This window comes from Vicia villosa, linkage group LG7, assembly GCF_029867415.1.
Source record: "Vicia villosa cultivar HV-30 ecotype Madison, WI linkage group LG7, Vvil1.0, whole genome shotgun sequence".
Taxonomy (NCBI): domain Eukaryota; kingdom Viridiplantae; phylum Streptophyta; class Magnoliopsida; order Fabales; family Fabaceae; genus Vicia; species Vicia villosa.
In genome coordinates this window covers 44,565,937-44,591,697 of record NC_081186.1, presented here as the reverse complement: position 1 = coordinate 44,591,697, position 25,761 = coordinate 44,565,937, and the positions used below count along the sequence as shown (strand labels likewise).

The following is a 25,761-nucleotide window of genomic DNA, read 5'->3' as shown; positions in this document are numbered from 1 at the left end:
ATTAACATACACCATTTAATTTGATTTTGAAATATTAGGGTTCATGTAGTTTTCAGGGAAATTGTTGAGTTATAGATTAAATAAAACCACGAATGATACATGATTGAATTCATGAGGGAAAAACCCACATGTTTCATGTTTATAATTTTGAAAATGATTGAGAAATGTACATGATGCATTTTCAAGAAATCCTTCATCTCATGGTAGAAGATGAAGTTGGTTTTCCGATTTTTGAAACTTGGTTTATTTTATATTTAATGGTTTGTGTTTTAATCAACTGATGTATCACCACCCTAATGGTAGAGCGCGCGCCTTTATTCCTCTTGTGCCTAACGTTTGTGGTTCGAATCTCCCTCACCCCAGACTTTTCTTTTTTATTTGATTTTAGCTTTTTTTGACTTGTTTCTTATATTTTATCAATTAGCTTTGATCGTTTAACACAATGGGCGCATGGCCCAGTGGTAAGTTGTTGCACCCCAAAATTTCCCCTCTTATTTTTGGCATAAGTTAAGGTAGACGTTTATTTCGTCGTTCAAAAATCAAGAGAAAATAATAAAGAGTTTCCATTATTTCAAGACATTTTCGTGTGAAAGTCTGCTATTACGGCGCAAATGTAAAATTCATAATTATCCACTAGAAGGTCATATGGGCTTGGTTTTTTCATTGTCCAGACTGTTTCGACGTTCTCTACAACTTTCATGTTTGGGCCGGAAGCCACTTTTTTGAGGAAGATGTCTGAAAGCAGAAATTACCTGAGTTTTGAATATAACGATCCACTGTCTTTCGGATGTTTAAAAATTCATAACTTCTGACCGGAATATCATTTGAAGCGATCCATACGCCAAAATTTCCGTCTTGAGGTCTACTTTATTTCATGTGTGGGGGTCGACAATTTTTTCTTTGAAGAAGATCCCCGAATTTGCAATTTACCTGAAGATTTAAAGTGAAAAGGTGTGCTGAACTGCTATCTTCTAGAGGATAAAAAATTTATAACTCTCGCACCGTTTATTTGATTGGGTTGAAATTTTAATAAAAATTTCATCTAGATGTCCCCGACATTTTGTATGTTGGGACCCAAGGGCAATTCTGCACAAGAAATTCGAGAACATTGTAAAAGCATCATGATTTTAACGTCGAAATGCGTTTTCGGGCATTGTCTAACAAGATTCAAAATTGCATAATTAATTGGTTTTTTTTGCTGATTGAGCCCATTCTATTGGCATTCTTTCCAAAATTTTGTTGGCTTCAATTTATCTTCAGGCCTCGAGTTAGGATTTTGATCGGAAGGTCGGGTTTCATCGCGTTCTTTGTGCGGTACGCACGAAAATTCTGCACTTTCAAGTTTTCCGCCTCAGATGACCAGATGAATTTCTCGCTGTTCCAACGCGCATAACTTCTTCACCGTTTATCAGATTGAGCCTATTCCGCCGCCACGATTCACAAATCTCGTAATCTTTGATTTGTCGGTGTTTGCGATTTCGAATTTTGCACTGAAACGAATTTCCTTGAAAAATGACCTCAAAAAAGCTTTTAGGAGGGAAAATTGAAATTCAAAATTCAAACCCAATATAAATAGTCTTTTCAAAAAGATTTTACGAAATGTATATTTTGTAGTAGTGTGCCCACCGTGGGACACTGATGAACTAACCCGGGTCACAATCCTCCAAATCTCTTCAATGACCTCAAAATACACTCTAGATTGCATTATAGGAATCTTATATTTTAAACTAGGGAAGTACATGAATTCAACCTCAACCATAAACCCACTATTTTGCATTGTACTACGATCATCTTTTGATTTTGTACTAAAGGAAAACTTATGTAGTCCAAATTACTACATTAAACTTAGAAATGTTTGCCATCCATCTAATTGTCGTTGATGGACTACCATCCCTAGTGCAAAAATAAGAATAGAATCAAAGATATTACACCTATTTTATTAAAAGCGAAAGGCAGATATGTAAATAAAATCTCATTTTTAGTTTTAGTGTGTCATGATAGACACCATAGTTTTGAAAACATGTATAAAATGTAAGGAAAAAATATGTGATAATAGAAGCCCTATATATAGAAAACCTGTTTAAAAGGGATAGAGTATTTACTCTTATTATACTTAGAGAGGGTGAAAATTTTAAACCCCTTTTTTGGTTTAATTGAAAGAAAAGTACACCGTTTTAGTTCTAATCATATGTGATTTAATCAATATTCTTCGCATTGAGTAATAAATTTGTTTATGTATGTGGTATTCAATTTTAAGTTTTATCATTCACTAGTGCGATACGCGTGCATGCGCACGGGTACCTGTTGGTGCCGTGTCATTTTGGTCAATTAATAATTTTTTGTCTAATTAAAAGTTTTGTAAATAGGTGTGAGTGTAGGATAAATAATTTTTTTTATATATTTTAATTATGCAAACCAATTAACCTTCAAGTCTTTTCTAACTGTATATGTTTTTAGGACAATATGTAAAGTATGTATTAATATGTGTAATATTAGAAGTAAAAGAAATTGTGTAAAATATTTAATGTTTAATCCTGGTAATATTAATTTATTGTGTAAAATATTTAATTGTGTAACAAAAATGTAAATTTGTTGTATTTAATAAAATGTAATGCATAAGGTACTACGTGATGAAGGGTCCATACATCACTAGGGATGTCAACGGGGCAGATATTGTTCGGAGGATGCTTCTCCACTCCCCGTCCCGCCCCCAAATTTAGTCCCCATCCCCATCCCCAATCCCCGCCACGGGGGAATATTTCCCTCCATCCCCATCCCCACAGATCCCCACGGATATCCACGGAGATCGAATCTTAAGAAAATTTCTACACTTTTTGATCAAAACTATGACACTAGTATTTTGTTTTTTTTCCGTATTTTTAAAACGCATATATTTGCATCTTTCTTGTATAAAAAAAATCAAAATACATCTTGCATCAATAATAAATAAAAAAAGCAAAAGAACTTGATGTTGCTAATATTTTTTATGTAAAAATAAATAAATAGTAACATAACTTCTTGCTACCGTGCTTCCACTAATTTACTACCACAATACCGATGTCGTCCAGCGCAAGTGGTTAATTATGTGTGACAAATCTATAACTTCTAATGACTCTTCATTTTCTAATACATTGTAAAATTATATAATTATATAATATATAAAATATATAAATTAACATATATCTTCGGAGTCGGGGAATCCACGGGGACGGAGGATACTTTCCCAATCCCCGCCCCAAAGTGTTATCGGGGGAACTTTTCCCTCCATCCCCATCTCCACGGGGAAAAAAATCCCCAACTTCGAATCTCCGCACAGATATTCCCCACAGGGATCCCCATTAACAGATGCAATTGACATCCCTATACATCACAAATATATCACGTGTGTTATAATAATTAAATAATATATTTAATGAATCCCAACAGTTATAGAAAGTTTTTGGAAACATAATAGGATAGAAAGAGTCAGTAGTGGTACACTGCATTTTGTCTCTTTCGTTTCCATACTTTAGAAGTACTTCCGAAATAGAAGTTTCCTAGGTTGTTGGTCATTTTAGAACCGTTTTGCTTACTACGTCGTAGAGCACAACAATGGCGAGGTCCGACCGGAAAGTGGAAGATGAAAGGTACGTCTATGGTGTTTTTTTCATCTTTACCAGTGACACTGTATATTTCTTCTTGCATGGGTGTTTTTCGTCCACGATTTTGTGGTTTATGTTAGTTTTAGAAAGAAGTCTGTGTTACGAAACACTATCTGTTGTGGAATCAAAGAGGCAATGAGCTTATAGACGAAGATACTCGAAAGAGCTATTATGTGGAGATTGGCTGCCCAAGGCGAAACGAAAAGGTGTTTAAGAGGGAAAAATTTATGGCCGGAGGATGGCACGAGTATGTGAAGAACAGGGATGTCTGAAATGGAGATGTCTTGTGGTTCACAATAGAGACTCCTCTGAGACGTCTATATGTTACATTGATCAAGGCTTAGGGTGGTTTGGATTTGGATTTGTAATATTGAATCTGTTTTGTTTTTTGTAATATGTATGGTATGAACAGTCTGGTTGGTTTTAGACAAGAAATATTTGTTGTTAAGTTTTGGTGTGATGCAGGGGAAGTTAATTTTTTTTATGGTCCTGTGAACAATTTTATAACAATTGTGAATGCAGTTTTACTTGTATTAAATTATAAGATACCTGTGTGATCCTTATGGAAGTCTTTTTGTTTTGAATGAATTATATTATTGACTCAAGTTGCCATAGATTATTGTTCTTGAATAATTTATAAAGAAGTTCCAATAATAATGTTACATTTATATGGTGATTTTTACATTGACCTAAAATTGGGAAAGATAATTTGTTAGTTTGGGTTGTCCTTTTTATTAAGTCTCAAATAGTAGAATTCTTTTTATGTTCCAAAGATTATGTGGTTTTTTGTGAACTTTATTATTTGTTTCTTGGTATATGATTTAATGTGTTTATTTTAAATTGAAGTTTAGTGTTTATATTGTTGGAGTTATTTATTGGGTGTGTTTATTAGTTTTAAGATAACGGTAAACGTTTTGAATTAAGTTGCTATTGAAAAGAATGACCAAATTAAGAATTTCGGTGGTTGTAATAGATTAATGGTCAGGTGTGAGTAGTATTGGGCTTTTAGTGTCATTACTGTTGAACAGAGGAATATATTATTTCATATGACGTAGGAAACGTTTTGTTGGTTTGGATAAGTTACATTTGTTCGTTTTTTAATATTAGGTTTATGCCCTCAAAGGTTTTACGACTACTTTTTCAGAAGTTTGGTGGAGGTATGACTGAAATGGGTGACAACACTTCAATGATTTCTGGTGGAAGGTGATTTTCTCTGTGTAAATTTGTTTTGTCATGTTCACGGGATGGTCAGCAAATGCTGATACACAATGGTTTATTTCTATTTGCATGTTTATTCGATGATTCACGTTTTTATTAGAAATTATATACTGATTATTAAAAGTGTTTGGTTAGCAGGAATGCAGTGAAGATGGAATTTGAAGAAACATGGGATAGGCTAAAAAATGAGGTTTTCATAAAGAGGGTGTTTGATGAGAGGCGGATTCAGAAAGAATGGAAGAGAAGTTGGGAAATGTTGAACATTGGGAGTGAGGTTAACGGGACGCCTGGTAGTGGCCGTAGAAGAAGTGCTCGTTTATGGAGGAAAATAATTGGGAAAGATGTTGTTGTTGAAAGTTCCACTGAGGGGCAACGTGATAACAGTTTGGCGAGTGGAGATATGGCTGACAGGAGGTCTTCTCCAGTTATGAATGAAAAAGAAAAGAGGAGCAGGAGGGTGGAATCCATCGATACTAAGGAAGAGGATGGGCACAAATACTATTCCTGGTGTAAGGTTATCGATTCTGTCAAAGTAACTTCTGAAAATGTGCTTGTAAGTATATTAAGTTAGTTATGTTTGGGTTAAGCTTTGTCGAACATTCTAGTTTTTGAATTTACACTACTTCTATTTAAGTTGTATGGTTATAGATGATACATTATATGCCATTGTTGCAGCAATTTCCTCAAGAAGTCATCCGCAAGTGCTTGGACAAGCGCTATACGCGTGTCTTGTTTCGTGATTCTGACTTCAAAAGGGTATTCAAGTGTAAGCTTCATTATTCCAAGAGAGAGTATTGCGTTGAGAGATATCTTTGGAAGGGTTGGTGCGAATTTGTGAAGGAAGGATGCATTCAGGATGGTGACCAGCTGAGATTCGTAATCCGCGATAAACCTTGTACATCAGTGGAACCTGGAACACAAATGGTAGCTGTGGCAGTGGTCAACAGATCCAGGTGTGGATGATTGTGGTTAAATCAAAGGCAAAGATGGTACTGGAAATATGAGTGTGTTATGTAATGAGAGTTTTAGTAATAAGTGTGTGGCAATAGTTATGTATTAGCTGTGGTGTTGTGTTTGTTTTTTGGTGCCAGAAGGTTGATGTAATTTTAACATGGTTCTTTATGTTTCATGTAAGTTGTTGGATACGTTTTTTAATATGTTTAATGTAATATTATTTTTATTGTGTGGTTATATTATTAATAGATGTGTTTTATAAGATATTTTATATTGAATGTTTATAACCGAAATTAAATGTGAATGTTACAATATTGATACCATATATGTTTGTCAGTGTGTTTGGTTCTATAAATAGACATAAAACCTGATTGAAACAGAAATAGTTTCCAGTGTTTTAAGTTTCATACAAACACAAGTTGTGTTGTTGGTTTATACTAAATGGATAAAACATGAATTCTCATTCATTCCAGACAGATTGATTGTTTTTTAATTGCCAAAGTATGTTCACAGGTATGTACAACAGTTTCTTGCGTAAAGAGTTAAGCATTGGTGTTATGTTGTTGTATATGATAAAATTATCTCCACTCATAAATTAATTATTGTAAATTTGAAGATGTATCCTGAAAGTGATCCAGAATTCACACTGAATTACGATGACGAATTAAACAAAGGTTGGACAGTGCTCAACAACCAAGGTGTCCTCCATGAGTTGATCTTTAATAAAGTTGGTGATCATCCGATGATAATAAGTAGGTGGTGCTTGTTGGAAGTATATTATGCTTTTCCTGCGGGCGTTATCGTGGAATTTGGTTATTATGGGGATAATAATTTTTGAATTAACTGGTTTAAAGAGGTGGCAGATTGGGTGGATTTACCGTACTTTCACAGCCGATACACATTTGATGACAGCATTCATTCGTTTGTTGTTACAGTTTCTCAGTCTTCATTAATTGAAGGAAAATTAGTTTAGTAACTGCTGGTCATACTTTTTCAGTTTTTTTGGTTAAGGTTTAATTAAAGAAATAGTGTGAATTAACAATTTGTATTTGTATTGCAGAAGTTAGGGTTAAATACTGCAAGAATCTTGGGAAGTTGTGGGTATGAAGCTCTTGTTTTGTGTGGGGACAGCGGTATGTCCGCAACAATGAAACTGTCAAACATTCATGATCCTTACAATACAGAGTTAGGTCCTGGGTGGGATATTTTTTGTAGATGTCATACAATCTATGCAGATGAATGTATTGTATTTCGAGTTGATGTCAGATGTCGTTGTGCAATATGTTACGTTTATAGGTTTCCAGGTTAATATATTCCAGTAACTGGCAGATGTCACTATAATTGTTTTTTATGTTTTTTAGTGTTTATCTATAAGTAAACCTTAAAAGTGAATGAAATTTAAGAAACAGAATAATAAAAGAAACCTGATGTGAAACCAATGTGAATGTATTCAGATATGGAACAAAGTGGGGAATTATATATTGTTGAAATCTCCTTGTAAACTACATTTGTAGTTGTTGTTTTAACTTTTGCATGTTGATCATGTATTAATATTTTGATTCCTTGTTTTGTTGTCACTCTTGATAGTGCAACATATATTTGTCCATGTGTAAAAACATCCCTTGGTAGGTATAGACCAACAGTATCCAAAGACTGTCCTTGGGATTTGTTAATTGTCATGGCATATGACACTATAATGGGGAATTTTCTTCTATTCAGCTTGATCGACCATGGTGATTATGAAGGTGACATATCCATTCGTGGGATGTAAACCTGATTTCCACAGTTCTTTCCAGCTATTATTGAAGCTTTAATAACACGCGTCCCTAATTTTGTTACTATCAACCTTGTTCCATTACATAGTCCTTCCAACTGATCAATATTCCTCATGAGCATAATTGGTGTTCCAACCTTTAACTTTAAATGATAGGTAGGCAAACCAGATGTACGGAGCAAACTGAGAAATTCTGGAGTTAGGATATTTACCATCGTGTCGTCATTGATTTCAGACTTATCAACAGAATTGGAGTTGTAGTAATCCCGCATGTCTCCTGTATGAAGAATATAATGAGTTAAGTGAAATAAATATAAAGAGTTGATTTTTTTAAAGGTCGGTGAGAAAGATGTAGACCTGGCATTAAGTCAAGGATATGATTGTTTATTTCGTCCACAATTTCTAATGTAGAAGCAAGAATTGCTCGACCCTTAAGGTATTGGATCGAATGATAATTATATATAAAGTCAGGATACGTAGCATCAACAATGGCGACGATTGGGTCTACGAATTGTGTTATCAACAGGTCAGGTGGAATTTCAAAATCTGCCACACCGTCATTGGGCTCTGATACCTTTCCTTCGCCAATTCTTAACAACCATTCTGAAAACTGTTGAATTTCATTTTTATCATTTTCTGTAGGACCGGATTGCAGCCGCATGTTTTTGGTTAATGTTAACACTTTAACAGAATTCCACATGAATGACGCATTTATGGCAGAATGTACAATATCTGAACGGCTTCCTCGAGGGACAACAGGTAAAATCTGTCTGAAATCACCTCCAAAAACAATAACTTTTCCACCAAACATCTCCTTTGAGTTACTGTACGTAGACATTACATCTCTGAGAGTTCTGTCAAGTGCTTCAAAAGCATGCTTGTGTGCCATTGGAGCCTTATCCCAGATAATTAGTTTAGTTTGTCTAAGAAGGTCTCCCACATCATCATTGTACTCAATTTTGCAAGTAGAATTATCTAGTGTTGGCACTGGTATCTTAAATTTTGAATGCGCAGTTCAACCTCCTGGCAACAATAATGACACTATACCACTGGTTGCGACTTTTAGACATAAATCATGTTTGAACCTTAATGCTGCCGCCATTGTTCTCCACATGTATGTCTTACCGGTTCCACCGTAACCATGTAGGAAGAACACTGCACCATTCTGTGAGTCGACTTCTCCCATAATTTTTTGATACATAGCTCTTTGTTCATCTGTGTCAAGCTGATCAGTAAGGTCTTTCACAAAAGGGTGATTCTTCAATAGCATAACTACCGATATATTTATTAGGAATCTCTAAACAATAAACCAAACAAACAGTAGTATTATAAAAAATAGTTAACAATATTATCAATTGTTTACCTGTAAGTCCACTAAAGAGATTTGTGAATTCTGTCTTTGTTTTGGCAATGTCATAATTGCGTTCATCATATATCAGTCTATTACCTAATTGTTGCAGAACATATCCATCTGGATAAGGGATTGGTTTGAAATCTTTTAGTGTCCTTTTATTTTCTCGAAACAACTTTTCTATTTCAATCAGCGTCAAATTTTGCAATTCCGCTTTTGTGAGAACCAATTCTATTTTTCAACATTATAAATAAGAAACTTAGGAATTGGATAATAGGGGAGAACAATTTTGTTGTAATTATATATATATACATAATATAACTGCAACAATAATTTATGATATATTGTTTAAATTTACACTCTTAAAAACCTGTATTTAAAGCCAATTGCCTTTGAGCATGTAAGACACCATCAGATAACAGCTCCAATGATTCCCTCCAAACATGTGCTAGGCGATTAACAGCGCCTGACAATAGCATGACCACAAATAGTTTTCGGACAAAATGTCTAGAGCCCCATTGACTGGCCTCTTTGAGAGCACCAATATATTCTTTGTCATCTTCCAGAAGTCCCATGGCGAAGCATGCATCTCTAAATGTTTCATATTGGGTGTTACCAACCTTGCGAATTTCTTCATAACTTGTTGGTCCCTTGACTATAGTCAACATCATCCGCAGGTAAAAAAGTTCACCTGTTGTTGGTGGAACCCATATCAATCTCCCAATGGTGAATCCCTTTTTGCAGGGCCTCCACTCCCTTTCTCTTTTGTGGTAAACAAATTTAGATACAAATTGACCATAAGTGAGTGACTGTGCCTCAGGATACTTTGAGTTTGCAGATAGCCAACCAGTAAACATGGAATTAGTAACACTTGCATTCTCCAAAACATTTTCCATGCGATCGTGATCAGTGTAGTAAACAGCCTTTTCGCCTACCAGGTGGTAAAACTTACGCTCAACTGTCGGTCTTCTACCATGAATCTGAAAGGAGTAAATTCTCCAGCATGCTTCACATGGTGAGATATATCTGCAATCTAAGTATTGTTTTATTTCATTAACCGGTTCGTTGTCGTTGGTTGACACCGAAGCTGTTATTCTGTCATAGCCTTTGCTAATGTATTTGAAAAGATATTTGATAGAAGTGCTCTGGTTACACCATTCCATGTTTATATGTGCGTTATATTTTAGGAGAAATCTTTTGTTATAAGGTACAACATGACGGTTGTCCAATGTGATACCATTTTTTTCAATAAAGTGTGGTTTTGATCTTCTCCTATAGAGGGGATAACCTTCTGCATCAACAATAGTTTCCTCGTTAAACTTCTTTGGAAAGTATTTAGAGCATTTACCATTTTTCATACAGGTTGAGGTCGTGCACGCCACTCCACAGGGCCCATGCATCATGTTAGATTTAACCAAGGCATACAACCTCGGATGAAGAGCAGGGTCTGGTATTTCAGCACAGATGATGTTGTCGATGTCGGATGGTGTGGGGTATTTGCTCTGAGGATGTAAGAAAATCAAAATATGTGTGTGTGGCAATCCCCTCTTCTGAAGTTCAATAGTGTACATAACTATAGAGGTACCAGTTAGTTAATATGTAATTTCAATTTAAGAAGAAGATGTTAATTACTGGAAAGAACATAAAAAAGCATACTTACATGCCAAAACTTTCCCTAGAATATGCTTTTTTGTTATATCTGCAATGAGTTCGTCAAATTTGATTTTGAAGACTTTAGTAATAATATCAGGTCGATCGTGTGGTTGTAACCCAGTTTCGGACAATGCACGGATAATTTCTGGCCATGTTGGATTGCAAGTAAATGTAATGAATAGGTCTGGAAAACCCAATCTACTTGAAATTGCCATTCCGTCAAAATATAGTTGATCCATATATCTTTTTCCCCCAACAAAAGATGACGACAAGACAACTCGCTTTCCCCGCTTTTGTCGTTGTCTGCTATCATCGTTATTGCATTCATCTGTCAACCTGTTATATTTTCCCACTCTTAATTTTGATTGATTATTTCGCAACCAGTTTAGTCTTTCAGATTCCATCATACAATAACCATCAACCAAGAACTGTTGAAAAAGACGGCGTGAGTGTAGCAAAGTTTTTGCCTCCTCGTTACGGTCTTGTAACCTGTATGAAAGCCAATCCTTGATGCTCTGATGATTTTGTCTAGTAACCTCAGTTTCGTGGCGATATCTATGCAATATATTTTTCCTATAACCATCTTCACCATACGCAAATATGAGAGGGTATTGATATGCCAAATATGATGGATGAAACTCATCAATACGTTGCAAACAACCGTTGCGTGCTTGAATAATAATGTCCCTATTACAAGCAGAATCAATGTCTCCCACAATTAGTGCAACAATTTCTGAAACCGTTGGTCTGTTATAACCCTCAGTTTTAAGTCTAAGAATGCATTATCGTCCATAATATCCCTCGCCATTCTAAAAACTTTAGCATGAATATTGAACTCATCTAACATGATCTTCAACTTCTGAACAGTGTTCTTGTCAATTTCAGTATTGTCTCTGTCCATTTTATGCGACGTTAAAAATAAATATAGGTAACGATCACGAAGAATGAACTATTTGTGGAATATCAGAAATACCTCAAACACTTCATTCTATTAGAAACTTCATTATCGGTGTCATAAATATATAGCTGAGCATATTGGGGACGGTCTCTAGTTTTTGGTAGCAGAGTACCTATTCGATGACAGGTTTGACCGTGTAGTCTCAAAGTTGGTGGTCCTCCGGTCATTGAGTATGTTGTGTCAAATTTCATTGCAGGAGAATTAAACGAAAACATTGAGTTGTATGTTCTAATATTATTTCGATAATTTTTGCTCTCGGGAGATGTTTTATTAAACAGCATATTCTCAACAGTGGCGGTGGTTCTTCAAGTAAAAGTACAACAATTTTACCACCGCAACAACAGCGATGGAATGTTGGAACATGTCCCTTTTTGGTTTTACTGGCACTTTCTTGAAGCCACATGTGTGCATAACAATATGTACATTCCCATATTTGATCTCCTATATCAGAATATTCACAGATTTATAAATTAATATATTGTCATTTCTGATCTAAACATTTGATGTGTTGTTGAAATGTTTATTCTTTGTAATAATACCTTGTAAATTTGAATCTGCTAAGGGTGCTTGTTCAATATCATCCTCAGATTCCGAAGTATTGGATGAACTGCAATCATCCTCGAAGTTAGACAGTGGTACTTGGGAATATTGTGTTTCAGGTTATATGACAAAATCTTCCTATTCTCCAATATAAGCCTTCTTCTCTTGCGAGCATCAATTGAATGAGCTCTATCTTGTACATTTGGAATAGAAACTGGGGAGACTGTACTTGGGGATGGGGCACTATTGGGATGACCACATGATGTTTTCTTATTTTGCAATATCAGCCTTCTTTTCTTCCTTGCATCACTTACATCAGTTTTATCTACCAAGTTTTGGTAGGAAACAGACACAGGAGAATGACCTGATTCAGTGCATTGCGCATCTCTCTTCTCCTTCATTCTAAGTCTTCTACTTTGTCTAGCAATAGAAGAGTTAGTATGACTGGTTTGTTCATTAGTTTCTATCATATTTCCTAAAGATAACAAGGATGCCAGTAAGTAGTCCTAAGAAGAAATTGAGTGGACCAATTATATAGATCAATTCCAATTACAATATAAAACTGTATGGATTCAAATTAATGGAGTTAAAACAGCCGTTATGAAACAAACAGATATAATATTAATGGCGTATGTTGTAAAGTTGATTGGGATAAGGCAATAAGTGAAGCATAATCTGCTATATACTTTCTACAATGCAAATGGAAGGTCTTGTCATTATAATTTCCAAAAGTTATGTACAATCCTTTATATAACCGATTATAACAGTCTGTATTAATGATAACATGAATGGACATTAACATATTTCTAACTCTCATTTGTTCCTTTATTTAAATCAGTGGCTGATCCTATTCAATTCAATTACCCCAGGTGCTCGGATAAATGTCAACAAATTTTAGAGAATACATCCATTGTCATATGCTCAGATATATTAATTATGATTTCTCTGCAAAATTGCAAAGTCCTTTTCATGTTAGTAAGTTCATTTTAGCCGTGTAAATGTCTCACCAACGTCGCAAATTCTTTTTCATTTTTTTTTGGAGATTAATTAACATCCAATGGATGATTTTGTATGTGTCTTTTACCTGTGTTGTTGTCGCCAATATTGCAAATTGTTGTTCATATTATTTTTGAGAATATTTTTTTATAAGAGCATGTAATGCTAGTTCGTGTATTGGACATGAGTAAAAAACAAAGTATATCATAGCAGTAGACTGAATGATTAAGAAAAAGCAGAAAAGTCTTATATTAAGTGAACAGAAATAAAATTACATAGTGGTACCAAACCAAAAGGAATAGACTTACAAATCTTATTTGTGTATGCGGCAATCCATACAAAAACCAAACAAAGTGGAAAGGAATTAAAACATGTCCACACCATAAAATAAAAACACACCAAAACATACATAAAATTATGCAGGAACTACTAATCTATCTTCTCTAGTTTTATAATTTTCTTGAGCTTGTTTGATGAAAGTTCTCCATCACAAGTGGCATCCGAGGTTGTCGACTCTCTTAATGAGCCTGGAAATTGTCTTTTGCTAGTAGGAGTAATTGGATTTGTGCTGTGCGTCGAAGTCACATCAAGATCCTGTTACATAAGTGAACAAACATCACACAATATTGATGTTGATCAGTACATTAAAATTGCAGTACATTTCAGTCCATTAAATATGCTTACGAAGACAAAATGAGGTTCGGTAAGAACAGTGCCCGTTGCTTCAACACCGGGTTGTTTCATCTACAAATCATTCGAAAGATATTACAAAATCATAATATGCGCAAAGACGGTTTAAAATGAATTAACTTGCAACTACTAAGAGACCAAAATCATATAGAAACATAAATTCAAATACTTCATCTGTGTCAAGCTGATCAGCAAGCTCTTTCACAAAAGGGTCATTCCTCAATAGCATAACTACCGAGGCATTCTTCCACCGTGGTTTCCACTTGATTTTGAAATCCATCTTGCGATCCAACATATGATCCAATGCCAGTGGGAATTCCAATGGATCATGAATGCCAGCCTGTAGAAGAATGCAAGCCAATGATCAGTTAAGCCTGCCATAATTGTCTATGTTTTTCGGACACTATGTAAATGGAAATACCTTAATCATTGTATGACGTAGCTGAGAAGCAGACAATCCCAAAAGAAGCTCACACTCTCTGTCTCAAAATAGAAAGTTACAGCTATTCCCTGCATGAGTAACTTCAATCTCAATCTTATACCTACATTGGCAGTATACATAGATCACACAAACAGCTCAGTGTCGGTATCTTGATGATCACACATTTAAATGAAATATGGTAAATCATATGACAAGTATGCCAACCTAAAAATCTCTGCCTCAGTGAAATGGCCAGCCTCACACTCAAATGGAGGTCTGTCACCACGCCCAATACATGAGCAAGCATGGCAACCACAATAATACTAGCCATACGGAGAGGCCACCAGCATTTTAGTTTCTCCAACAGTCGCACAAAATGTAATCTACAATAACGGAACAAAAGAATAATACGATACACAGTCAAATGCAACAGAAAAATGGAAATATATAATAAATCACAATAAATTGCAAACAACTTGGAAACATACAGTTCTAAGTTTTATGCTATCCCCAATAGGCATTATAACGGCCTTTGAAAGCAATTTCTGAACAGGGGTCAACTGTTGATTTTCAGAGTTCTGTGTTGAAAGCTGCGAATTGGAACCCTCCTGCCCAGACAAGGTAATCATGGACTCCTTCGGAATGCTGTCAAAGGAAGACATTAGTGTGACCATCGCATCGCATAAAAATGGAAACCACACAAGAGCATATCGAGGGAGCATACCTTTCTATAAATTATTTCATCGGCAACAAATCGATATTCAGACCAAGCACGGTGACATTAAACATGTTTGACACGGACAGTGGAAACTTTCCTACACAAATAGAATGTTACATAACTTTCTATATCAAAATATGAGGATATCTTACACCAAACTTGCTCAATTACTAACCCTGTTCCTTGACTATGGCATAATGGAGCATGACAAACATAGGCCCAGAATCATCTCCACGCTCCTGTTTGAACTTGGGGAATTGTTCCGCATAGGATTCCCAAAGCGTGCAATTGATAGTATTCTCACTGAAGAAATAATACAAACCATGTCATCTACATAGTCACATAAGATATGTTTGATAAATTACACAAAATATATAAATACAAACCCGCCGTCCCGCAACATCATGTTAATTTGCTGCTTCCGGGCACCTGATGTGGTCTGAGAATACCCAATACTTTCCACCATACCAATGATGTCTTAAAACACATACATCACAAAAAAACTTAACATGAAACAACACATAAAAAACAAATTCCATAAAAAAGAAGAGAGGTACAATATTTTACCTATTAGCACATCCTTGTTAAAGTTACCGTTTATTATATCAGTAAATTTAGTAAACACCAGTGGTAACCGTTGTGCCAGCGGTAAACTTCAACATAAACTTATGCGACGAAGGTCTGAAAGCCGCAACATTAGGCTGAACCTTAAAATTGGAAACATTGTAACTATGATCCAATGCCAGTTTTTCATAAAATAGAGATACATGTGGTGCAGGAACAACAACATGTATGTCACCACCTTGTGCAACACAAAAAATAATATTAGACAGACAACAAACCAAAAACAGTATAGGAAAAACCAACCAAAGAAATCACTTCATTACTGATACGTCAACAAAAATCATCTCAAAATTCTCCCTCTTGTTCAAAACAACTTTCCATTTGTGGTGCACTCGAACAAAAACTTTCCAAAGTTATTTTCTATCGTTGATGTCACAGATTTTCGCCAATGGTCTCGCCATATTGTACAGCCAGTTAGCACAAGCAGCAAAGTAAAAGTGGTCTGATACTACAGAAAAGTAAGAGCCACAAATGCTATAAATAACACAATCATTATGTATAATGTAGGATTTACAAACTCTTCATTACATACCCGATGCAGAAGCTGAATGGACAGAAGAATATAAAGTCCTCATTATGTTAATTATGTAACACATAATTATGCAGAATAGAAGATGCATGGACAGAACCACACAAATGTTAATTATGTAACACATCCATAGTGGAAGATGGAAGAACATAACTTCATAAATGAACAGTCCACATGGCACATCAATAAGCAACATTTCCTACTCTCAGAATAAGCCACTTGGCAGCATGAGAGGAACTCTTCAAAAAGATAGAGTTTTCTTATATTTTAGATTAGGTAAACAAAATATTATCATATTTTTCTTTGGTTACCATGTATAATTTTTTTAGGGCTTTATATCTCTGGTTTTACTTTATGAAGATTCTTTAGGTTAAATTGGGTCCCCGAGTTTATAATTTAAATCGGTTTGTTATAGGTTTGGGATTTTACTAAAGATGGATACTATTGTATTGGAGTTTTTACTTCAGAGCCAATTTTCCCAATCTTCTAGGAATAGTAATTTTTATAAGAATAGGTTAGTGATTTGATTGAATTTAATTTCATTGCTGAGGTAGAAAGTAATTCAAATTCAGTTTGTTGGATATTCTGATTACTTAAAACATGTATATGGATTGTTTAGATATTTAGTTTGGTAAGTGGTATTAAAATGTTCAATTTATAACTTTTTTTTAAACAAGATTATATTAATAAGAGAACAAGGGTTTTCAAAACCTGTTTACACACAAATTCATAATATCTTATTACTTAAATGTTAATGTTCTGTTAAATTTTGGATGCATGTCTCTGTCAGAAAGTGAAATATTTTTTGCCGTGACTCTCGTAAGAGGGAAGCCCTATGCCTTGCTCAAACCTCCTCACAAGTTGAAAGAAAAACGCGTAGTGGCTGACACCGGAAAATGTATCACCAACAGTTTTGGAAACACAAACACTTGGTATAAAAGACGAACCTAGAACAATATATTTTCATTCAACTTTTTATTAAATCTAACTCATTCCACTTTCAACTTGCATATTCCATTCTTAAAAAAATTAAAACAATATATTGAAACTTTTGATTTAAAGATTAATGTTAAGATTCATTTTATCAAGTAAACGATATGTTTGAATCTTAAAATTGAAATTTAATGCCAAAATCTTCAAGGTATAATAAAAATGAAAGAAGATATTACACATTAAGCGTGTATGAGATTGTAAAAAATGTGGCTGTAAAAACTAAACTATGTGTTATCGTAACAACTATATATACTCTCTGTGAATTTGTGAAAACAAAACTCGTTAAGATTGAAAAAAAGAACGCCACATTTCACCACAGGTGTTAAAAAAGACAGTGGTGAAAAGTGTTTTGATTTAGATATAAATATACAATTACAAACTAAGGAGAGAGGTGCTTTTTTGTAATGAAAATTTTGAAAATTACTGGTGATGAGATTCGAAGCCGTCATCCTTAGTTTTTTTTACCAAGGATGATATATTGGATTGTAATAAAAAGTGTTTTATTAAATAAATAAAAAAAGTAGGGCACTTAAAAAAGATTTTACAAAATTGTATATTTTGTAGTAGTGTGTCCACCGTGAGACCCTGGTGAACTAACCTGGGTCACACATTTCATTTTCATCACCACTCATACACTCACTAAAGCTATGTAACATTATTACGGGGCACTATCACTAGAAAGTGTGTAATTAGCGGTAATATGTGTTAAGGTAATTGTTGGAAAATATGAAATTGGTAATGTTAGACATTTTGTGTCTACTGTGTGAATTAAACTTCTAAGTATTAAACATTCAGTGTTAAGTACTGTTAGACTTTTTTTGTCGACTGTGTTTATTTTAGTTAACGTTTAAAGATTTTATAACCCAACTTAGTCTAAAGTTTGGAACAATCATAACAAAAAATGCCAAGTCGTCATATGACTTAGTCTAAAAAGCACCATCAACAAGCATAAAAGGCGATTGTTCAATTGGATACTCAGTGGTTTCTAAAGGACAATGAATTTCATACTATAAAGTTAGTGATTGTTGACATGTATCAGTTATAGAGTTGAAAGTGACCACGTTCAGCATGTTCCTTTTTCTATCATTTCAGTAAACAACATAGTAGAAGATTCTACTTAACCATTTATGCGTAGTGCATCTTTGATTACACTATAAAACATAACATCGACTTCCACCATGACATCTTGAATTCTCTATAACTATTCATCTATTTTTATAACATTTCTCATTCAGTGTACAAGTAGACCATCTTAAAGCAAGTTAGTGGATTATGATATATGTTTTGCTCCTTCATCTATTCAAATAGTTTTCTAACTTCGACATATATGTCATGCCTTATGAACATAGACAACAGAGCATTGTACGTTACGAAGTATATTTTGATGATCCAAGAAGTGGTGGATGTTTATTAAAAATTCAACATGTTTTAGCACAAACACTCCTTTACCCACTAAACAATCAAGATTTTGTAACTGACTGATGTTTTGGCATCTCGGAAATCATTTGATTGATGATTTCCATCCCTAGATGACACATAAGCTCCTAAGGAGACACCTCATAGGGGGGTGATGACTCACCCTTAACTGAGGGACTCTTTTTAACTAAGGGAGTTACCTTTACATAAGGGACTCGCCTCAAGCTAATGAAATCACCTCCAACTAAGGAACTCACCTCAAACTTAGGGAGTCACGTCTAACTAATGGACCTGCCTCAACTGAGGGAGTCAAATTCAATTAATGGAGTCGCCTCAAACTGATGGAGTCACCTCCAATTGAGGGAGTAGCCTCCGAATGAGGAACTTGTCTCTAAGTTAGGGATTCTCCCATAATTGAGGAACCCTCCCTTAATTACATTGTTCAACCGAAATAAATAATGAGCTTAAAATACTTCTCCTTTTACAAGCCCTTGTGCTTTGGGGATTGTGTCATGATATATTTATAACGAATGTTGCACCCCAAAATTTGCCCTCTTGATTTTGCTTGACTGATGTTTCATCATACACATTCATGCATTTGACATTGGATCGAGGATCTTGAAAGAATTAGGGTTTCTCCACGCTTTGAGGCTTTCTATTATACCAAGCTTGTTTCAAGACGTTTCTTCATCAATCATGGTTTGAAGCTACGGTTTTGATTCATAGTTATTATGGAATTTATTCTTCATTAAACTACATGGCTGTCTTCCTTCAAGATCCACCAAGATCTAAGGTTTAGGGTTTATTTCCCTGAGTATCATGGAATTTATTCTTCATTAAACTACTTGGCTGACGTATTACTATTATAAGAGATTGAAGTTCAAACGCGAGTCATGGTATAGGTGACGAATGCGTGGATTCACTTATTTTCAAGACATGTGAAAATTCTAGTAACACACGCTCGATGTCAAACTGGATGTTATGACAACCACAATTACGCAGCACAGACAATAATAGTAAACAACATAAAATAGTAAAGAACACACAGAATTGTTTACCCAGTTCGGTTCAAACAACCTACTCTGGGGGCTACCAAGCAAGGGATGAAGTCCACTACTAGCAGTATCAATTCAGAGCTAAACTCCCAGTTTACAACTCCTCACTTAATCACTACCCAATGACCCTTATACCTAGGTTCTACCTAGATATGGAATATCTCCATTCCACTCCCCCTCAATCACAGCAGTGATACACGTACACAATAAACAATTACAGATAGAAGACACTCTTCAAAAACACACCTTGATCTGCTTAAAAGCTTCAATCAAGAGACACACACTCGTGCTTAAAAGCTTAGAGTGACACAACTAAAACACATACTAATTCCAACGCAATCATCAAAGATAATAGCGTGGATCACAAGAGACAGTTACAGAACAGCCGTTCTTCACACTTTCAATCTTCTGTCTGCGTTCCAAATTAGGATTGCAGGTCATTTTATAAGCAGTCTTGGGCCTTGGGCTTTTTTAGAAACACATTAGGGTTAACAAAGTTAACCTAATTCACATGCCAACTGTCTGTTACACAATGTGCTGTCAATAGGATCTTCTAGATGAAATATGCAACACTCAATAAAAAGTTTCCTAAACTGATAAAAAGGATAAATCAGGAAACACAATTCATAAACAATAACAACTCCTGCTGTCACACATGGATGTCATGACATCGATCATGACATTCCTTACAAAACCTGTATTAGCTCCACACATATATGCAACCTGCATAAACACAAACAACCAGGTATGCTTTACCAATAAAGCATCCAACATGCAAAGAACCTTCAATCTCCCACTTTGGCAAATTTTTGGCTAAAACATCCTGTCACACCATACCAGAGAAAACACTTGCAGCGGATAGTCAAAACAAACATAAGCTAATACAAACAATCAGCATACATAGTGCTCAGAAAAATAACAGATAGTGCATAAGAGTAGCACAAGCACAAGCACAAACAGATCAACACAAAGATAAGCAATTAGAATTGTTCATAACACACAACCACTAGTCTTGTTGTGCTGGGGTGACACACATAATACTCCCCCCCCCCCTGTTTGGCCACAAATGCTGCCAAAGCCAAAAGAAGTGTCTTCTCCTCGCTCAACGAGTTTAAATAAGTCCAAAAATAAAACAAACCGAAATAAAAGTAAAATAGACGGTACGAAATGCAACAGAACAAATCAAACAAAACAAAAAAATAAACACACTAGACTCTATTTGCAATTACTGCTCAGAGTCAGAACCAGCTGAGGTTTCTGAAGAACTTTCTTTCTCAGAGTCATCACCAGGACTAGCACTTTCTTACTCTTCCTTCTGACAATGTATTTGATAGGGTTGTTCACTTGAGTGCTCCCTTTTGATGATCCTTGAACAACAGCTTTGCCTTTTCTTCTTGTCATTAGCCTGTTGGCTACACTAGGATTCAAGGAAGTAAGTAATTCATGTTCAGAGTACTCATCTAAGTCTACCACATTAGTATCCGTTTCAGTATGTGCCATAGGGTGCTCATAATTGTCAATGTCATTGACATCCTTGGTGACATTAGTATTCTTAGTAATCCCTTGTTCATCCCTTTTGATTTCTAGGTCACTATCAACTGTGTGAATAGTGTCAGCCTTACTGGTGTTATTGAGTGGATAAGTCGTTATAGTTTGAAGAGGAATAGATATTCCCGGCACTTGATGATTTTCCTTCAGAATACGATTAACAATCCTAGTAATTGCACTATCGACATACTTGGATCCTTCTTTAGTAAGTTTCTCCATGGTAGCGGATGCTGAGGATTTGGTGCCCTTGTTGTGAATACCCTCCTTGGGTCGTTTTGCATGAGTCGTTTAAGGCTTTGTGGCCTTTACTTCGTCACTGCTAATAGTCCTTAGAGGGACAACCTTAAGAACCCTATTAGGGTTAGAAGACTCTTCTGGTGTTGCTGAGTCTGAAACAGGAGATTCATCATTCGATTGCTGAGACATTCTGAACCTTAGAGAACCAAAACTTGTTTCACACTTGTGAGTGCAACATATGTAAATCAATCTCCGAAAGTAGCTAGTGGAAATACTAGGAAGGTTTGCCGTTTATAGAATATTAGGGGATCGAGGGGCTTTATATGCACACTGAGTGAGGGAAATTTCAAAACATGTATTTTGACAAGGCCCAAATATAATTCCCTCACGTTGGTTAATTGCTATAATACGTTTTGGTAGAAAATACCCAACATACCCTTTTCTGTCACATTGTCTTTAGATGTTGTTGCAACATTCTCTATGACATTGCTCTCAGACACTCCTGTAGGGTCATTGCTCACATTTGACTTTTCCAGTCTTCTTTCCCGATCTGTAATGTCCATCACAAGGCTTGCTCTTTCTTCTAGCAAGAATCTATTGATACTTCTGTATTCCCTTACTTTTACACACAATTTCTCATTCATTACGCACGTCTCAGAGTAGCCAGTAGAAATTTCAATTTTGGTGAGTTCTCCAAGATAGGATTATTCATCAAGTTCATCGGACTCATCAGATTCGTGTTGATGAGTTTTTAATTCGTCTTTGTTCATGGAGTAGTCCGAGGGGTGGACAGGTGTGTCAGGCTTCCAAAGATAGCAATCATCCTTAGATCTAAGTCCCTTCATGACTTCCTCATTTTCTTCAATAGTGATGATGCACTCATCTTTGGTGAACCTAGCATTAAATCCTTCATCACACAATTGACTGATGTTTATAAGATTTGCAGCCAGTCCTTGCATAAGTAGGACATTGTTTAGATTGGGAATACCTACTCCTTCTGTCTTTCCAACACCTTGGACTTCTCTTATTTCTCCATCACCCAGGGTTACATAGTTGTTTTCTTCTAGTTTGAGATGTACTAGAGAGATCTTTCTCCCAGTCATATGATTTGAACAATCAATGTCAAGGTACCAATCTTCTTTTGTTGGCCTCCTTAGAGAAGTGTGTGCTATTAGGGCAACATTCTTAGCTATCCCAGATTGCTTCCTGTTACAGGTATCTGTCATACCCCAAAATTTGCCCTCCTCTTTTCATCTCCCATAACTCAAGGCTCTAAGGTTTTCTCAAGTCACTCTCTCCTTATATTCCAAGGACTGCTCATTCAATGGCTCAGATGACCAATAATCGACTATGTTGACCTAAAAGTCAACTATAGTCAAAATACAGTCAAACTTCAAGATTTTTTGGTCAACATCAAGTATGTGAGATTATATCCATCATTTGATCAAAGGTTGATCATGATCCATCAATAAAAACTCAGAAATGAACAAATGCAAAGGTTCAAATTAGGGTTTTTATAGGAAAAAGTCAACTAAAACATCTTTTAGGTCAAAGTTCATAACTTAAGCTTGGAAACTTCAAGAGAGATGAAACCAAAGAGAGTGTTTAGAGGACTCTTTTGGCTTTCTAAAGAGCCCAAGAACACTTTCATATGTCAAAAATTGAGCAAGATACAGGTTATACAAATTAGGCGATTTTGAGGAAATGCATAAGATGCAAAGTGAGCAAGTTTGACTAATGGGCCTATAAATTTCAATTCCCCACATGATCCCAACCTCAAGATAGGCCCATTTATCATATGAAGTTTATTTCATGATTTTTTATTTTATTTTATTTTTATTTATATTTTGATTTTATCCATTTAAAATCAATTTAAATCTAAATAAAATCACATTCAAATGAGATAAATTTTATGACTTATATTCCAAATATTTAATCAATCCAATGGTCAAGAATGAGTGGAAAATGTGCATAAAATAGCATGGTGTTCTAATTTAGAAAGATTTTATACAAAATCTTTCTTTCAAAACTCTATGCGATTAATGGATTGATTGTGTTCCCAAACTTTAAACCCTAATGGATCCCATATATAAAGAGAGACCTATTTGGCAAAAGGGAGAGGAAAAGGAAGCTGCAAGGAATAGGGGTTGAAGTTGCAAAAGTTCAACAAACTAGGGCACACGGATTTTTGAACTTCCAACAAGTTTCAGACCCAACCATCAGTCCAAATCGTCTTCTGAGTACCTATATAGCAAATCCAGGTAGTTAATAGCCGTTGATGACGTGTGGGATCGGGTAACAGGTTCACCTTCCTTGTCTCATACTTCAAATTTCGTGACTTATGTATTCTTGTGTTTTTAACATGATTTGTTGATATATATGAGTTCATGATGATCCATGGAGAAGTTCTGGACCCTTAGTATCGAGCTTACATGCAGGAATCTCGACTTGCCATGGCTAGGGCAAGAGAGGTTATGTCCTTCGTTTTCACATATACAGGTCTCGTGGGATGAAAACAAATTCACCATTAAACTCATAATGCTTTGTTCAGTAAGTCTGGACCCTTTCTTTTCTTGTTTCGAGTTGTTTGGTGCAGGTTTGAAATCAAAGGGTTTTGCTGCGGAAAAGGTTGCAGCAAAATCCGTAGGTAATCGAAAGAGAAATTCCCAGCAAGAATTTACAGGGACGATGAACAGTGATAGGAGTACGCGTGGCACTGGCGAATGTTTCTATTGGCTGGTCAAAAGGACTTTATCTCTCTCCACGCGTGGGTGCAATTGATTCGCCCGTCAATATCTCTGGGGTCCCACGCGCTGGTTTATTTGACTTTTCCACATGGCCTTTGATTTTTATATTTATTAATTCGTATGCAAATGATAAACAAAAAACGTCAAATGCTTCCTTGGCCAAAAGAAATCTCTTCAACCTTATACACCTGGGTTCGATCCCCAGGTTTCACTATTAATTTTTATCATTTATTTGTTGATTGATTCTGTACGCACAACCAACACATGACCACGGTAAACCCTTATTTCACAACCATAGGATCTCCTATCAATTCAGATCTAACGTAAGCAGGCCGAAGGTGCATCATGGGGTCTCAAAGGTTACCGCACAGGATCATCCAGGTTTTATTTTATTTTATTTACTATATTATTTGTTTATTTAGATTTAATATTAAGTAATTATAATTAATTCAATTAGTTATTTAATTAAGATTGAAATATGATTAGGGTTAGGAAATTATAATTAGGATTTAGAATTATTTCCCCGATTATTTTTCCCGATCTATCCGACTATTTCGAATAACTAATTTAATTAGTTTTAATTATAAAAACCATAAAAAAAACCCTATATACATATATTAAAATACTGGGATTCAATTTATTATTCGTTCCGACTAAATCTATTGGTCGCGATGGTCAATAATCGATTAATTTAATTAATCAAATCCCATAAATTAAAATACACATTATTTTGCTAAATGGTCGTAACCATCTTATTGGTTATGATGATTAGTATACTTTGTAAATCTGTTATTATTTGTAATTGAATCTATCGATTATGAGGGGTAACAATACAAAATTAAATACTTAAACAATAAATTACATTAATTCATTATTAGTGATAATCGAATCAATCGATTTGAATTGGTAATGGTGCAAAACCCCAATCTTTTAACTATGGTGATCAAACCTATTGATCATTGCGGTTAATTGTGCCAAATCAGGGTTGTACGCCCAAAACATCAAAAATACACTAAACCATGATACTACAGGCTTTTTATCCTAGGCAACTCCAAATGCCCTTTCAAATCCAATTCAAACTGCGACAGGCAATCCAAAAAGCCTCTAAAAAACACATCTAATCAAATTCAATTTTAAATGGCGTACAACCCTTCCCGAACTACGTTGACTCTGATTCTCCCTAAGGAGATACGTAGGCACTTGGTAACAAGGCGAGTCCCCCTCCCTAAAATCTCAATTTTCCCCTACTCTATATTTTAGCCATAAACCTTCACCTTAGATTCAAAGCCAATAGGAAAGGGTTGAGGGTGCCTAACACCTTCCCTCGACCTGACTATAGTATCTTACCCCGATCTCTAAACTGCGTAGGGTTTCCTATTCGCCCTTCAGAATAGGTGGCGACTCTAAGTTATAATTTTTAGGCAGGTTGCTACAGTATCATGATCAAGTTTGACTTGTTGAGTTTTGTCTGGATATCCAAATAGTTTAAAACATAATGGTTTTATGTGACCAAGTCTTCCACAGTGATGACACCTCCATTTCTGGAACATTTTCTTTGAGAGCCTCCTTTTTCTGTTTCCTTGATGTTGTGACATTTGGATTGACATCTGGTTACTCACACGCATCTTGGATTCTATCCTCCTATGTTCAGAGATTAACTCCTCTTTAGCCACAAATCCCACTCTAGACAAGTCTTCT

At 35.4% G+C, this 25,761-nt stretch overlaps 2 protein-coding genes across 2 annotated transcripts; both read right to left on the bottom strand.

Annotated features, from left to right (window-relative positions):
* Window positions 1-8,602: 8,602 nt before the first annotated feature.
* On the bottom strand, window positions 8,603-12,559 carry LOC131618963 (uncharacterized). Its single transcript, XM_058890112.1, has 8 exons — window positions 12,189-12,559; window positions 11,973-11,990; window positions 11,565-11,852; window positions 11,332-11,484; window positions 10,599-11,278; window positions 9,309-10,511; window positions 8,951-9,169; window positions 8,603-8,859 (listed from the first exon to the last, which is right to left on the bottom strand). Exons 1-8 carry the CDS (start codon window positions 12,557-12,559, stop codon window positions 8,603-8,605), a joined length of 3,189 nt encoding a protein of 1,062 aa, XP_058746095.1.
* Window positions 12,560-13,514: 955 nt separating this feature from the next.
* LOC131618962 (uncharacterized) lies at window positions 13,515-14,870 on the bottom strand. Its single transcript, XM_058890111.1, has 6 exons — window positions 14,656-14,870; window positions 14,422-14,579; window positions 14,250-14,317; window positions 13,945-14,115; window positions 13,770-13,829; window positions 13,515-13,679 (listed from the first exon to the last, which is right to left on the bottom strand). The coding sequence occupies exons 1-6, from the start codon at window positions 14,868-14,870 to the stop codon at window positions 13,515-13,517; spliced, it is 837 nt and encodes a 278-aa protein (XP_058746094.1).
* Window positions 14,871-25,761: the final 10,891 nt, after the last annotated feature.